Genomic DNA, 14,255 nt, shown 5'->3' with positions numbered 1-14,255 from the left:
TGGAAGGAGATGGAATCACAGCCATAGCCGAAACTTGAACTTTCTAAAAGATAATTAGCAATTCTGGTGTGTGCCAAAAGCCAGAGCATCCCAAAAAGTTGCTTTTAAGTGGTTCTTGTGGTGAGTGGCTTAATTTATGTTATTGTGGAGGGAAAAAAAAGACTGAAGATTAATCCCTTTTTACATTTAAAAGGTGTTAATATATAAATAAGTATCATTAGCTTTCTCATTTGGAGAAATCTGACCCCAAAGAAGACTTTTTTCATGGCAGCATTTTTATGGTAAATTTATGAAATCTCCCACCCATAAATATTTCTAGCAATTTTTTTAAAAATACATGATTTGCATATTTTTGCTGACTTGAATATTTATTGGATGCATAAATTATGTGAAGATTGACATAGCCCACAGTATTAGAGTTAGCCTTCCAAGCACCATGAAGGCATCTCCAAGAAAATTGGTTGGCTTTGTTTCTACTGTCTTTCTCCTCTTCTATTATTATATTTTATGATAAGGAAATTTAAGACAGCATGGATTCCAAGTATAAAAATAACTTTCACTTCTGAATAAGTTTTTTGCTTTTTAATGGTATTTACTTTTTTTCCATTGTATCTCCTTCCCTAGAGGATTTTTTCATAACTCTTAGTGTGTGGGTTTCAGCTTAAAAGGGTTCTAATTGGCAAGATCCTTTTTGATTTATGCCTAGAAAATGGTTCTGCTTGTTGAAGCTTTAATGGTTTTTATTAGCTCTGCTTAAACACAAGACGATAGGAGGTATGCTTTGGTTTATTTCTCACATAGAGGAAGAGTTAACTCACTTGACTTGTGATATGACCTGGAGAAAGAAGAAACAAAACCTAGCCATAATTTACCATAGGGCATTTATGTCCTGTTTCACTGGGACAGATAACAGCATTTCTGCATAGCAGTGGTCCCCAACCTTTTTGGTACCAGGAACTGGCTTCATGGAAGACAATTTTTTCACACACTGGGAAGAGGGGCAGGCAGAGCTCAGGCGGTGATGCGAGTGATGGGAAGCAGCTGTAAATACAGATGAAGGTTCGCTCACTGGCCCACCTCTTACCTTCTGCTGTGCAGCCCGGTTCCTAACAGGCTGCAGACCTGTACCAGTCCAGGTGTTGGGGACCACAGTTTTATAGCATGCTCTGTTACATTGTGTCAGCTAATTAGTCCTTTCTAAGTCTTTCTAAATGTAACTATGTTATTGATTCTGGTCTTAAAATGCATACCTGAAGCATTCAGGTGATTATTCAGATTTTTATGGATAATTCCTATAAATTTCCATTTTATTTGGTTGGATGGGAGGTTACAGTAGAAAATCTCACTCTCTATTTAAATAAAATCGTGATTCTGAAACTAAAATGATAATAAAATAGGGACTTATTAAAATTCTCATTAAAAGTAAAAGTAATGATTCTTTAGATCTATAGTTTGGGATGAGACTCAGGAAAAATCAGTCCATTGGAAAAATATACATAATGAGGTATTTTCAGAAATATGAGTTGTGTTCCAGCTGGTTATAAGCTGATCAAGAGCCAGCTTAGGTGACTTTTTGTCATTTATTCCCTACTGCCCTTCTATTCCCAGCTTTTCCCTGGGATAGGGGCCAAAGTTTGAGGCATGTTTGCCGAGTCCTTTAAGATCACCATGTTTAAACAAAGACGAGAAGGAAGATCTTGCCTCTACTAGCCTCTGGAAATCAGGCCCTGGCCCGGCGTGGGCAGGAGAGGGGACTGGTTAAGCTCACACTTGACTCAGACCTTGGACTGGGATCCAAATCTCCCCCTTATTAGCTCTGCCTCTGTGGGCAAGTTGCTTCATCTCTTTGCACTTCAGTTTTGTCAACTGGAAAATAGACCACTCATAGCTATCCCTAAGGTTATTGTAAGGATTAAACAGCACAGAGTAAATACCCCATGAGCGTTAGCTTCTGATACTTGATGTGAAGATCGTCTGCTCTTCCCTTCACCTGCCATTCTGAAAACACTTGAGTTCTCACAGAAGTGCTATTTTTGTACATGCCGTTAACAGGGTAGTGATGGCTTACATTTACATATCAGCACTTAGGCTGGGATTGTCAGAATAACCTTAACATAAAAGTGCATATTTACTTGGTTATGCTTTTACCAAACACATTATCAATATTTGTTCTGTTTCAGAAGATATTATTGTGTAAATGGGTTTAGGGTTGGGTCTGGTATGATTTCCAGGAGCATGTTTGGCCTTAGGAGTACTGTTTGTGAAGAGTAAGCAGGTAATTGTACTGACATTATCTAGGGCCATCTTGCTGATGAGGGGGCCTCATGGAATGTGTGGGTGTGGGTTCCATACCTGTCCCCTTGGAGGGCACTTTTCTATCAGGCCCAGAAATAACTGGACATTTAGCTCTTTGTACCTTGGGAACTAACCAGGTATATTTTTACCTTCCACAGTTTGTACAGTTGCAGGGAGTTGAGGGTATTGCCTGCAGGCCTTCCTCAACATACTAAGGACCACATGAGTGAAAATAAATCATGACAAAATATCCATGTACTGCATATTCTGAGCATATCTATTTAAAAGAATTTTTTGTAATTCAGGGTACCTTTGGGATATGGTTTGGTCTGTCATTTCTTTTATTAGGTTGAGCATTGTAAAATTGGAGATATTAGACAGCTTTTGACCTATAAAAATGTTAATTTCATTTGTCCAATCTAATACATGAATATCAAATAGGATATACTACATTTCCCCTGTTAGCTGATTGTATCGAAATACAGATATTTAGATACAAATAGCCGGTTTAGGGATCGGCATTTAGATTTGCAGTACTAGTTTCTTATGTTGCTCTGGGGAGCATCCCTGGGGAAGTTGGAGATAAGAGAGGATTTCCATCGCTTGTTCAATATTATTGATTCCTCTCATGTCAATTCCTCTTTAGATCATTTGCCCTGGTGCCAGGCCTTCTTTAAAGGATGGGTTGGGAGGTATCCAGGCCCTACTTTGGTTTGTGAATAGGGTCCAGATTGAGAGCCACCTCCAGCCTAAGCCAGCTTATTGAAATCTTAGGCTGCCCATGACTCACTTAGAGTTTGTTTGAATTTTGTCACCATTTACCTCTTATATCAAAACTCTTTAGAACTTCATCATACAGTGACACACATTTGGAAAGCAATACTTTAACATAACCAAATTCCAATAAAACAGAATGATTTCTTAAAAAATATCCCTTTATTCTCTCCTCTGCCTTGTTCCCCTCCCTTTTTGTATACCATTCCTCCCAGTGCTCCAATGTTGGTTGTGCTATTACTAGCATAATGCTAGTAGCACTGCACAATTTGTTCCTAAAAGGTTGTGAATCACTTCTTGCCCTGCACGTTTGACCCAGAGTGTAGGTGAGGGATGCCATCTTGAACATTCTTTTACTCAATTTTTGTGCATGTATTTATTGCATACCTATTATGTGCCTGTGCACATGGAGCTTGTGTTTGAGAAGATGAGACAGACTGTTGGATGCCATGTTGTGGACTTAATTGGGATATTCCTACCAAGCATGATAGGTGCACACAGAAATTCCATTAAGCCCCAGCAAGGAGGGCCTGGGAAGCCTTGCCTGAAGCTCACACCAAGTAAGAGTTCTCCAGGAGAAGGAGGAAAAATGCATGTCAGCTAGAGGGAGCAGCAAAGTCTAGATATGAGCTGGGTAAATCTTAAAACTTGCATAATATGAGAAAATTTATTTAAGTATATGAAGCTTGTCTCTATATAAATATTCGACTTCTAGGGTGTAGGTTCTAGTCTTCATTCTTATTTAAAAATTGGTTCCCTGATAGGTTGTTTCCATATTTCTACAACTTCTAAGTTTATATCATTCATCTTTTTCATCCTGTCTTTGAGGTCTCATTTAATTGAGCTCATGTTCTTATTAAATTACTTTATAGAGTGAAGCAATTGTTAGGAATTTCTTCCTGTTCTTTGGGTTATATTTTCTCCTAATGGAGAGATGGGATCAAAAGATTAGATTTTTGTCTTTTTTAGGCTGGTTCTCTCTCTTTCTCTCCCTCTCTCTCTCTCCCTCTCTCCCTCTCTCCCTCTCTCTCTCTCCCTCCCCCCCTCCTTGCTATAGTTTGAGTAGTTGGCATGCGTCTCTTTTTTTCTACCTTGGTCGTGCTTGGGTGGTTCTGATCACATTTTCTATTTGTGTTGATATAAACAGGGTTACTTTTTGACCTGTTTGCCATGCTGTCTCACAATAGATCCCTCCACCCCTACCCAGGATACAGTTGAGAGCTTTATTTCATGGTCCATTCATGTTGTTGTTGCTACAGCCTGATGAGTAATGGCCAGGGAAGTGGCGGAATGTGGTCTTCACTGGGATACCCGGACTCCACCTTCTGTCTCCTGAGATTGTGTTAAATGTGCTGTATCACAGTCCATGCACTTGCTTCATGGCTGGGGTAATCGGTGGGGCATAGCTATTCTGCCTTTAATTCATTTCTCCAATTCCTGGTGAGTTCTAGAGGCTTTATTTCAATCAGGAACAATCTCACTGTTGACTTTCCGTCTTCGTACTCATTGCTCTCCTGTGGCCATTTCCACTATTCCCAGGTCAGAAAAAGATAAAGAGGCCATGCAGTTTGCTTCCTTCCAGGTTGGGGGTTATATGAAAGAATCCTCAGGATTTCACCAGTCTGGCTTTTGGAGAAGTGAGAGCCTTTTCCAGTGGGCTTCAGAAATTAATTTTCTACCTTGCTCATAGAGTTTTTAAATTCAATGCGTTAGATTATGTAGCTTTCCTTGTTTGGTTGCTCGTGGCGCAATATTTTAGCTATTTTAGTAGTGTGTTTTTAGGGTTTTTTTGGGGGGGGTGGGCGCAAGCTGTTGTTCATTTTCTTAGTTGTTGTGAGAATATTCTGTGGTTCAGTGTTCAGCAGAGATTGTGACCTGATAGCTTTGCCAATTAGATGCCACAAATAACAATTAGATGCCACAAATAGCTATTCTAGCTCTAAATGATTGTTTTTCTCAGGTAGGGAAGTCAGCCTAGATTACTTCAATTTGGAACTTGAAGTAAATGTGCGTATTATGTTTTTTGCAAAGATAAGAAGGATTATGTTAAGATTGTGGCTCTAGGTGGTGACATTGGGCCCACCTACCTCCAGGTCCAACAGATAACCACTGATCTGGTGGTGTAAGTTTGAGTTGGAGGAAGGGACTTGGTGTCCACACCTTCTATTGCCGTTTGGCTTCCTCGGTTCTCTGTATTTGTTCACGGTCACTTGCCTAGACAAGGTTGTTTAGCAGCCCTGTCTAAGAAGTCGTCATGCCTGATCTATGAGTCAGTCAGTCTAAGATGCCATAAAAGTAATGTGACTTTGCAAACACCACCCAATCCCTTAGGAGACTTTCCACTTCTGGGATGAACACTTCCATCAGCTCCAGAAACTAGAACCTCAAATGCATGTGTAATTGCCCCACTTGGCAGGCAGTCATGTTCTGAATCATCTTTTTTCCATGGCATGGGGCTGTGTGAGAATCTAATTCACTTGGGAATGAGTGGGTTTGGTGTTTTGCTTTAGTCTTCAGTGTGCCCAACACCCTAGATTTGCTTTGGAGAACACTACTCCGCTTTTATCAGAGGGACCTGTAGAACTGTTGACTGCCTTCCCAGAACACTGTTGCCTTAACTCACCTACTTAATATGAACGGCAGGATTCTCTGATCTACGGGCAGGGTGACATAATCCCAGGCAAAGGTCTTCCAAAGATTTAGAGTGATATCCTCTTTCCTTCACTTAAAACCCCCAACAACCACCACCACCTGTAGGAGAAAGAAAGGCATTTTCTCTGCTTCCTGGCAACTTGCAGAATTGGGAGGGGTGGGCTCATTTGCGTTTTCCAGTTGCCTTAGACTTGGCTGTAGGGGCTATTCAGGTCTTGTATTTTCTCCATTCGGGAAAAGTAGCACCATTATTTGGGTCTGATTAAAAATAATTCATGAGTTTAAGGGATAGAAGAGTTTATTATGGAACATAACATCCATTTGTGGCTACTTTGGTTTTACAGTTAAATTTTTAAGCAGTGTCTTAAGTAAATTAAGTGCTGATAAGTCTTTGCCCCTAGAGAATGGTAATATTACCTCAAATTCTCACATACTTTTTCCAAATAAAAGTATCATGTAATTATCTCCTCCTCCTCCTCCTCCTCCTCTTTCTCTTTCTTCAAGTCTGGCGACAACTAGTTAATTTTGAAACTGGCAGGGAGATTATTTCAGTGTTATACTGCACCTCTGGGAGAAGAATGGAATTTCATCTTTTTTTCCATATGCTAACAGAAATCTCCTAATTTCAGAGCGCAATGATGTCACCAGCTAATGAGCAAAATATTTCTTACAAAACAGATGAGTCCTTCCCTGACTCCTTTGTGATAAAAGAGGAAAAAAATTATCCGCAATGTGTTTCATATTTTATATAGTCACTTCTGGCAACTCATAAACACATTTTTAAGTAATTCGAGCTTATTTAAACAGTGAGGCTAATTTTTTTGTAAACAGAAAGAATAACACATTAATTTGGCGACTGTGACAAGGAGGCCCCCACCATGGCCCGACACTGCTCGGTTCTCAGTGCTGGGAACATCTTGGACATGGCTGGCCAGAGCCAATTTGCTGCCCCTAAGGTAGGGAGGGACCTTGAATGCTTCACTTTTTGGACCACGGAGGGAGATCAGGCATGTTGGGGAGATTATGAAATCAAGCTTGGAGAAGAGGAGGGCCGGGAAGCTGTTGTTGATTGGTGTCACATGCTGTTTATAAAGGCAACGGCATCAGCTGAACTCTTGTTTGTGTAGATAGGCGGGCATCTAAGCCTGGGCAGGGTGGGCCTCAGGCCCATCTAAGCACTGGACTTCTAGGCTCACAGGCACATGGAAATGTCCCCTCACCCATGGCAAGTGTCCTTCCTTTCACCGAAGTATGTCTCAATTTCCCCAAAGGTGAGTTCTTCCATGTCCCAGTCCCTGTGTCTCTGTGTTTTTCTCACGCAGTTATCACGGTTGACTGACAGAATCATTTCTGACTTTCTCCTGGGGCTCTCCCTGCCTTCAGACTTGAGATTGTAACCTTTTGTCAATCCAGGCAATGCCAGCTTCCTCATATTTGCATTCCTTGCCTTTCCTAATGCCCTGAATCAGTGCATTCGTTCATTCATTCAAATCAGAAAATATAATATTTATTTAGCACAAACATAGATACTGTTTTTACTTACCTAAATGGAAAAGAATATTGTAATTCTCAGTGTTGGCAACTGCTTGTGAGATTTTTTTTTACATAATACGACTTTTATTCAGAGCAAGTTGTTGATACGTATCGAAAGTCTTAAAGTTATGCCCTTTCTTTTACCCCTCAATTCTACAATCTGATCATATATTCTAAAAAAAAAAAATGTGTTGGGCATGTTAGAAATTTTACCACAAAGTGTCTATCAGAGAATTGTTTATAATGTTGAAAAGCTGGAAATAGGCAAATGTCCAATGGTGACAGGGCATTATATACGTAAATTATGGTAGACTTTTATGACTGAATACTATTGAATCATTAATATGTTGTATTTTGTTTGTTGAACATGGGAATATTTCCAAAACATCAGTTTTTAAAAATCGGTTGTAGAACAGTTTGGGCAGTGTACACTGAGGGTTCCAGGGTCAGAGACAACAGTGTGGCTCAGAGAGGGACCGCAATTATGGGCGAGCGTATGGTTCTACTCAGTGCGTGTTCACTCCAGGGAGGCTTCAGGTACACTGATAATGCCTGTGTGAGGTAGAGAAGCTGAAGATCAAAGGTCATCCTTTTTTGTAAGAAAACAGCAACGTAAGGGTGTATAGTGTGTATGAGAGAGAGAGAAAAGTGGGAAGACATAAACTAAAATGTTACTAATTGTTCTGACTGTGGGTGGATAGGTCATTTCTTTCTCCTTTGTGAGTTTTTGCATTTTCCATAATTTATCATGTGTGATCAAATAAACAACAAATGTTACTAGACTATAGACACAAATAAATAATGACCATGCTCATTGTCTGCATGACATTTAGCAAGGGTCTGCATAATCCGGTGATTACAGTATACGTGTTCTCAGTCTGTGGATAAAATATTAATATGTTTAGTTTACCATGCAACCACGTAGTCTAAGAGAGATGGGGGTAAATCCAGGAAGGCTTTGTGTAGGAGGCAACACAAGGACTGAATCTTGAAGGATGAGTAGGAGCTAGGGAGGTAGATGAAACGAGCAGAGCTTTTCCCAGAAGAGGGACCCGCAGGTGGAGAGATGGGCTCAGGGTGTTTGTGATGCTGTGAAGAAGTAGGAGGTGAGAACCAGGTACCCTGCAAGGCCCTTTCCACAGAGTATCTGAACAATGGCACGTAACACACTCAGAAACCAAAAATAAGAGTCAGAATCTGACCACACAAAGCCACATATTCCACCATGAGGCCTTTGGACCTTGTTCGGAGGAACTATGACTAATAATGAACAGTTCCTCAGCATGGGGGTCATATGCTGGAATCTGTTCTCAGCAAGTTTGCACACCTACTGTGTGCTGGGTAAGTTCAAGTCCACCACCCAGAATACAAGAGCAGCGTTGCCCTTCTCTCATAAAATCTATCCCCCTAACCTCCACCAAGAAGCCTCCCAGGGTGGCCTGGCTCAGTCCAGCCTTGCAAATATCCCCCAGTTTACTCTGACACGTGGCAGGGTCTGGGAGCTGCAGGGCTGAGAAGTCTAAACTTGCTTGTTCCACATTGATCCCACACACATTTATGGAGGGCCTGCTGTGTGTGCACACTGCATGGTGAGTGCAAAGGAGGGGACAGCAGACAGGGCCCCACCACCGTGGAGCCCAGGTGGGAACCCAGGGAGAGCCCAGCAGTGAGTGTCGCCGTAAATACCTGTGTCATCCTCTGAGACACGACGGCAGTGATGCTAAGAACGGGTGTACAGGGTCAGCCCGAGTTCCCATTGCCTGGGAGGCTGTCCAAGTAAAGTGCCACAAGGAGGACACCACTGGAGGGAAGAATCAGGAGCTGTCCTTCCTGCCACCCTCCTCACGGTGTCTGCATAGTCCATGCCCCAGCTTCGTGTGCATCTCACATCGATCTACCATCACTAGGTTTCACATTTAAGGTCTCCTTTCATCCTCCCAAGAGAGCGAGGACGCTTCTCACTGTCTGTTTTAGAAACGAGAGAGGTTAAGAAACATGCCCAAGGCCGCATGCTCTTCCCAAGTGGCCTAACGGGATCTGAACCCATGCCTGCCCCTTTCCAGAGTGTGCTCTGCACCTGAGTAGCCTGCTCAGCCCCAGCCTCCAGTGCCGGCCTCGTCACTAGCGTCCACGTGTAAAACGTTGCCTTTGTCCTTGCTATTTACACAGCACCTAAAAGAGCAATTCGTAAGACTGAAAATAGGTGTTTGAACTCCACTCGGTAACGAATAGAAGACTGCGCAGGTAATAAGCACGTACTGAACTCCAGGTGCTGATCATATGTGCCCAATTTTTAAAACAACACTGTAAGGTAAAGTTATTGTATCAGATTTACACGTAGCAATATTAAAACCCATAGAAGTAAAGCGATTTGCCAGGTGGTTTTGATTCCAGAGGCTTTGGGCCAATCCTCTTCCCTTCACCCCACTCTCATTGGGGTGTTCTTATTTTCTTAGTTTTTACACCATAAAGAGGGAATTCAACTGATGGCTTCTACTGACAGTTTTAAGGAACTCAAAGCCCAACATTGCAGTGCGGTTGTCAGTCTTGGGTGAAGAAAGGCCTTGTGCAGGCAAAGCACAGGAGAAAACCACGAAGTCCCAAATTCTGCCCCTGCCGTTGCTGTCTGTGAAATGGGATCCTGCGTGTAAACGCTCAGCGAGGTGCCCTGGATCTTGAGCGTCTGGGGTGTGTGTATAGATGGGCATTGCAAGTTCGACATCGGAGACGGTCCTGCCACGGGTTCTGTGGGTCCTCAGAGGGCGGCAGGGAAGGGGCATTTTGTGGGGGAGTTGATTCGGGCAACGGGAACCCGGCAGTATAGGGAAGGTGTGGCGAGCCCTCGCTTGGAGAAAGAAGAGGAAACTCCACACAGGCAGAAAATTGGGGGAGTCAGGGGTTGATGCAATTCTTGCTGAAGAGTGAGGCATACCGGGGGTCCCAGGGAACAAGACCAGGACAGGAGCCTAGGAACAGGGGAGGGCGTGCTGGCGGTCTGCTGCGGCATCTAGGACGTCTGCTTTCCACTCAAGAGCCTTGTGTCCCGATTCTCCTCTTTTGCTTTTAGTTTAGGTAACCTCTGGCCCCTGCCCAGATGTAAGTTGTCATCTTAAGGGGAGAGAATGGTCTATACTCACTGGTATTTGTGTTCTGTGATGTCCTACAAAGAGACAGGCCCCGACCCAATACATAAATGCTCACACAATGGGACAGACACCTAGGGATGGGCGACTCAAACTGTGCAGTGGGAATAAATGACTTGCCCAGCTGAATGAACTTAGCCCTGAACAGACAGACGTGACTTGCAGCCCACGTCATGGAGAGTTTATACGGGGTTTTGGTCCTGTCTTGTTTAGACAGTGTTCTGTTTAAGTAACAGCATGTGCCTGCTGCTCCCCAGAGACCCCTGAGAAAACTAAATGATCATCTTGTGACACACGCTCACGTTTCCAGAATGCAGGAGAACTCAGCTGCTCTGAAATGATCACTGAAACAATTTGGTGAGACAGTTTTAGACGCCTCGGGGAAGAAGGGGAAACAGCCCACGTTTACTCTGGTGGTTAAAATTTTAAAAAGAAGTGGGTAGAGAGACGGAGAGAGAAAGTGAGAACTCTAGGAGAAAACCAAAATCATAAGTTTTAATTCCGTAATTTCAAAAATAGCCACTGGAAGGTGTCTATTTTCAATCGAGACTACTCCCTGAAGGGGGTGTTCAGAAGACTATCGGCAAACAGGATCTTTTTATAAGTTCTGTCACTTTTAAGGGTTAGTCCTCGTCCTGGATTTGCTCAGATTCTCGCGTTCTTTTTTTTCTTTCTCTGGAATTCCATAGACAGTAATTAAGGAACTGCAGGCCAGCAGGAGGTCAGGGAGCCTTCCTCAGTGAAAACAGGGATTGTTGGCCATGCACAACACTCCCTTTTTTCCTTGTGGTGAATAGGAGATTTGCTTAGAGCTGATGACTTATGCCTTTCTTGCAAGTTATGCAGTTAGCAAGCGACTGGGGAATCAGTCAGCAAGCAGAAAGGAGCTAATTGAATCCAGTGTCTTCCCCTCTTTCTCTTCGGATCCTCAGCTGTGACGGCGGAGCCTGCCCGGTCATGTAACTCCAGAGGAACATGTTCAAGGAGTGCCTAATCCCAATTTTGAGATTGCAGAGTTGACGCAACAAGAGTGAAGACTCTCTCCGAGTGGGGAGGGGGTGGGGGGTACAGACGTCTTCAAAATTGCCCCGTAGGCCTGCTAAATGCCGAAGCCGGTAAGTCACTGAATGTGTTTAACTGGAAGGGAAAAATGCATTTTCTGTTGCTTCAAGAAATAGCTTTTTGCTTGCTCCTGCCTCTGATGTTTCTCTCTCTCTTTTCTCCCTGAAATTCCTCTAGATTTGTCCTCCTTCTTCCCCTGTTTACTTCCCTGAGCATTCTTGCCTGGCGCATTTACCCAGTGATAATGTGTAGCATTTGGAAAAGAATAGTGGATATTATTTTGAGAATTTGAGAGAATGAGCATGCATGGGCTGGAGCTCAGTTGTGAATAGTGGAGGCTTTTCGTGCAGAGGGCTTGAATTCAGGCGGCATGGCACATCGCTTTTCATAAGCCGACAACTGATTGGCTTCCTTCTCTTTAACTTTCGGATTAATGGCACGACAGGGCAGACCTAGAAAGCGGAAGCATATATGTCTGATCATGCAACAGGTTAAAGAGAGACCATTGTGCAAATTTTACAAGCAAGTACATTTCTGATTTCAAGGTACTTTTCAGAAATGCCCGAATATCTCAGAATGTTATGTGGCAGTGAGGGAGATGAGTTGATTGAGTCCGGGTGTTAACTGTGACAGTGTGTTGAGTGTTTGGAGCTCGCGAAGCAAGCTGAGTGAGAGTGTTTCCGCAGAGGGCACCGTTGGAATCCTGTGCTCAGCCTGGTCTCATCTCAAGCAGTCCCCAGAAGGGGCTAGTTGCTTCTTACACGTTTGGTTTAACCTTTATTACAGCACATTACTACTGTGCCTGCACAAGGCTTTTGGAAAGCATTTGTTCTGTGCATCATAGTTGCAAGAGCTGTTTGTTACGGGATTGAGTAAAGCATCTGTTACCAACCAGCAGTGACAGGCTCACGTTCAGCAGTGGAGGGGACGCTTTTAGTGAGATCCGGCACATAAATCTTTATACTTACAGATGCTATTCCTTGTGTTCCTTTTTTCCGATCGTCCTGAATGTAGCTGTGTTATAAAAAGTTCCCCTGGCTGGCTCCGTGTCTTTCCTATTAGAACATTGCAGATGTGTCAAGGATGCACTTGTTCCAAAAGAAGCTGTTCAGGAAGGAGGCTCCACCCTTCCCCCCGAGTGCCAAACGCGCCCCATAGGTTCCTCATTCGGCGCCCTGGCAGCCGAATGGTGCACTATCTCTTTAAAGCAGCTATAGTTTTGTGCCTTGGCTTGGTCAATTTGTTATGGTTTAAAACTGTGGAGCCAGCTGTCTGCAATCTGATGTAATGTTGCTATGGAAACCAGAAATGAAACACTTAAGCATTCACCACAGAATTACTACATATAGCATTAGCCAAAGTAATTAAAAGTTGAGCCATATGGGCTTTCTGCTGGAAAAATCTGCAAAAGAGGCTGGAAATCAAATGTTTCTATTTACAATATTGTAAATTCACTTTTCCACATCCTTTGGTGGGATAAGTTGCCTTTTTCTTTTGAAGGTTTGGTCGGGGTGGGCTGTGCTGTACAGATGATCGTGTTCAGCTTCTCATTTAGAAGATGATCATATTAAAGTTTATGTTAGTACTCAGACCCGGGGTGACACCATCTCATGTTTGAATGTGTATGAATATATACTTTTATTTTTTTGCTTTAGTTTATTTAAAACCAGTTCTATAATAGTTCTGAGCCTGTTTCTTAGAATTGATCATTTATGTACAATGCAGATTTTCTTTATCTTCTACAAAGTTCTTCAGTATATATTTATATATATAATGTTTCATTTTGAAAATTATATATAGTTTTTACATTTCTTGATTTAAAAAAAAAAATCATCCTCCCTTCCCCCATCCCTGGTGGTATATTTTCCTGAATAAAAAGATACAATATGTTATTGTCAGCATTTGGGAAGTGGCACATGCTTATTAAAAAGAGAAACATGAAGAATTTAAGCTTTACTCCCAGTTTAGGAGAAATGCATGCCATTTACAGCATTTTTGTGTTAAAACAGCTGGAGAGAATTTTTAAAGGCAAATATTTCACGACTCATTTTTTCCTTTGGACTCAGGAGGAAGTGAGAAGTCAGCACCTCTCCCTCAATAAAAAGCATCCTTGGGATACATTGTTGAACTCTAGTAACTTCTAGGCTGACTAAAGAGGAAATTTTCTATTTAAAATATACGTATACACAGACATATTTCTCGAATGACTTGGGGTTTCTCTTACATTTTTCTTCACATAAATTGTGCTGAATCTATCTTGTCTGGTTTCCAAAACTGGTAATGCAAAAGTTGTTCTTGGTTGCCATGGTTTGTGATTTGTCAATGGCAAACACCTCCCAAACCTTCATTTTTCTCGAAAAATAAAAATAATATTAGTTCAAGGTTCTAAAGAGCTCTTGTTTCTCAAAAATACATATGAAACATGTGAAAACAGTTAAATAAGGACCTGAAATAAGTTATTTTTCACCGCAGTGTATCTGGGCAGAGGAAAGTAGCACTTAGTGAGGGGCATTGCCTTTAAGTCTGTTGTCCTGCTTTAACTATTGTGATTTCTCCCTGAAAAGTTCACTTGAATGTGCCTTTCCTATGTATGATTTGTGTCTGTGGACTAAGATTTTTGTATTCCTCCATTCTATATCCCATTTCTCTTTTTATTTCTCCTCACTCCATACACCCTCACACCCAAAGATACCAACAACAGCCAACAAATTAGGTGCAGGGGTGAAATACACATCAGTGATTTTCATCCAGTAATATAACTTCCCGTATCTTGATTATAAACAATCTGTGCTTATT

General features: G+C 42.2%; 1 protein-coding gene across 2 annotated transcripts in view; it reads left to right on the top strand.

Moving 5' to 3' along the window:
• SASH1 (SAM and SH3 domain containing 1) overlaps positions 1 to 14,255 on the top strand; it is a 176,041-nt gene that overhangs the window by 123,302 nt on the left and 38,484 nt on the right. The window contains exon 1 of one of the 2 annotated variants that reach the window (XM_076002879.1): positions 5,961 to 11,512. The exons of the other annotated variant lie outside the window; for it this stretch is intronic. Coding sequence (XP_075858994.1) covers positions 11,501 to 11,512 — 12 coding nt within the window. The 5' untranslated portion in view covers positions 5,961 to 11,500. Of the gene's footprint in view, positions 1 to 5,960; positions 11,513 to 14,255 lie in introns of those variants that run through there. 2 annotated transcript variants of the gene reach the window in all.

The sequence above is a fragment of the Microcebus murinus genome, chromosome 5 (genome assembly GCF_040939455.1).
Source record: "Microcebus murinus isolate Inina chromosome 5, M.murinus_Inina_mat1.0, whole genome shotgun sequence".
Lineage (NCBI taxonomy): Eukaryota > Metazoa > Chordata > Mammalia > Primates > Cheirogaleidae > Microcebus > Microcebus murinus.
The sequence above is the reverse complement of the archived record's forward strand: the minus strand, read 5'-3'. Positions and strand labels throughout refer to the sequence as shown.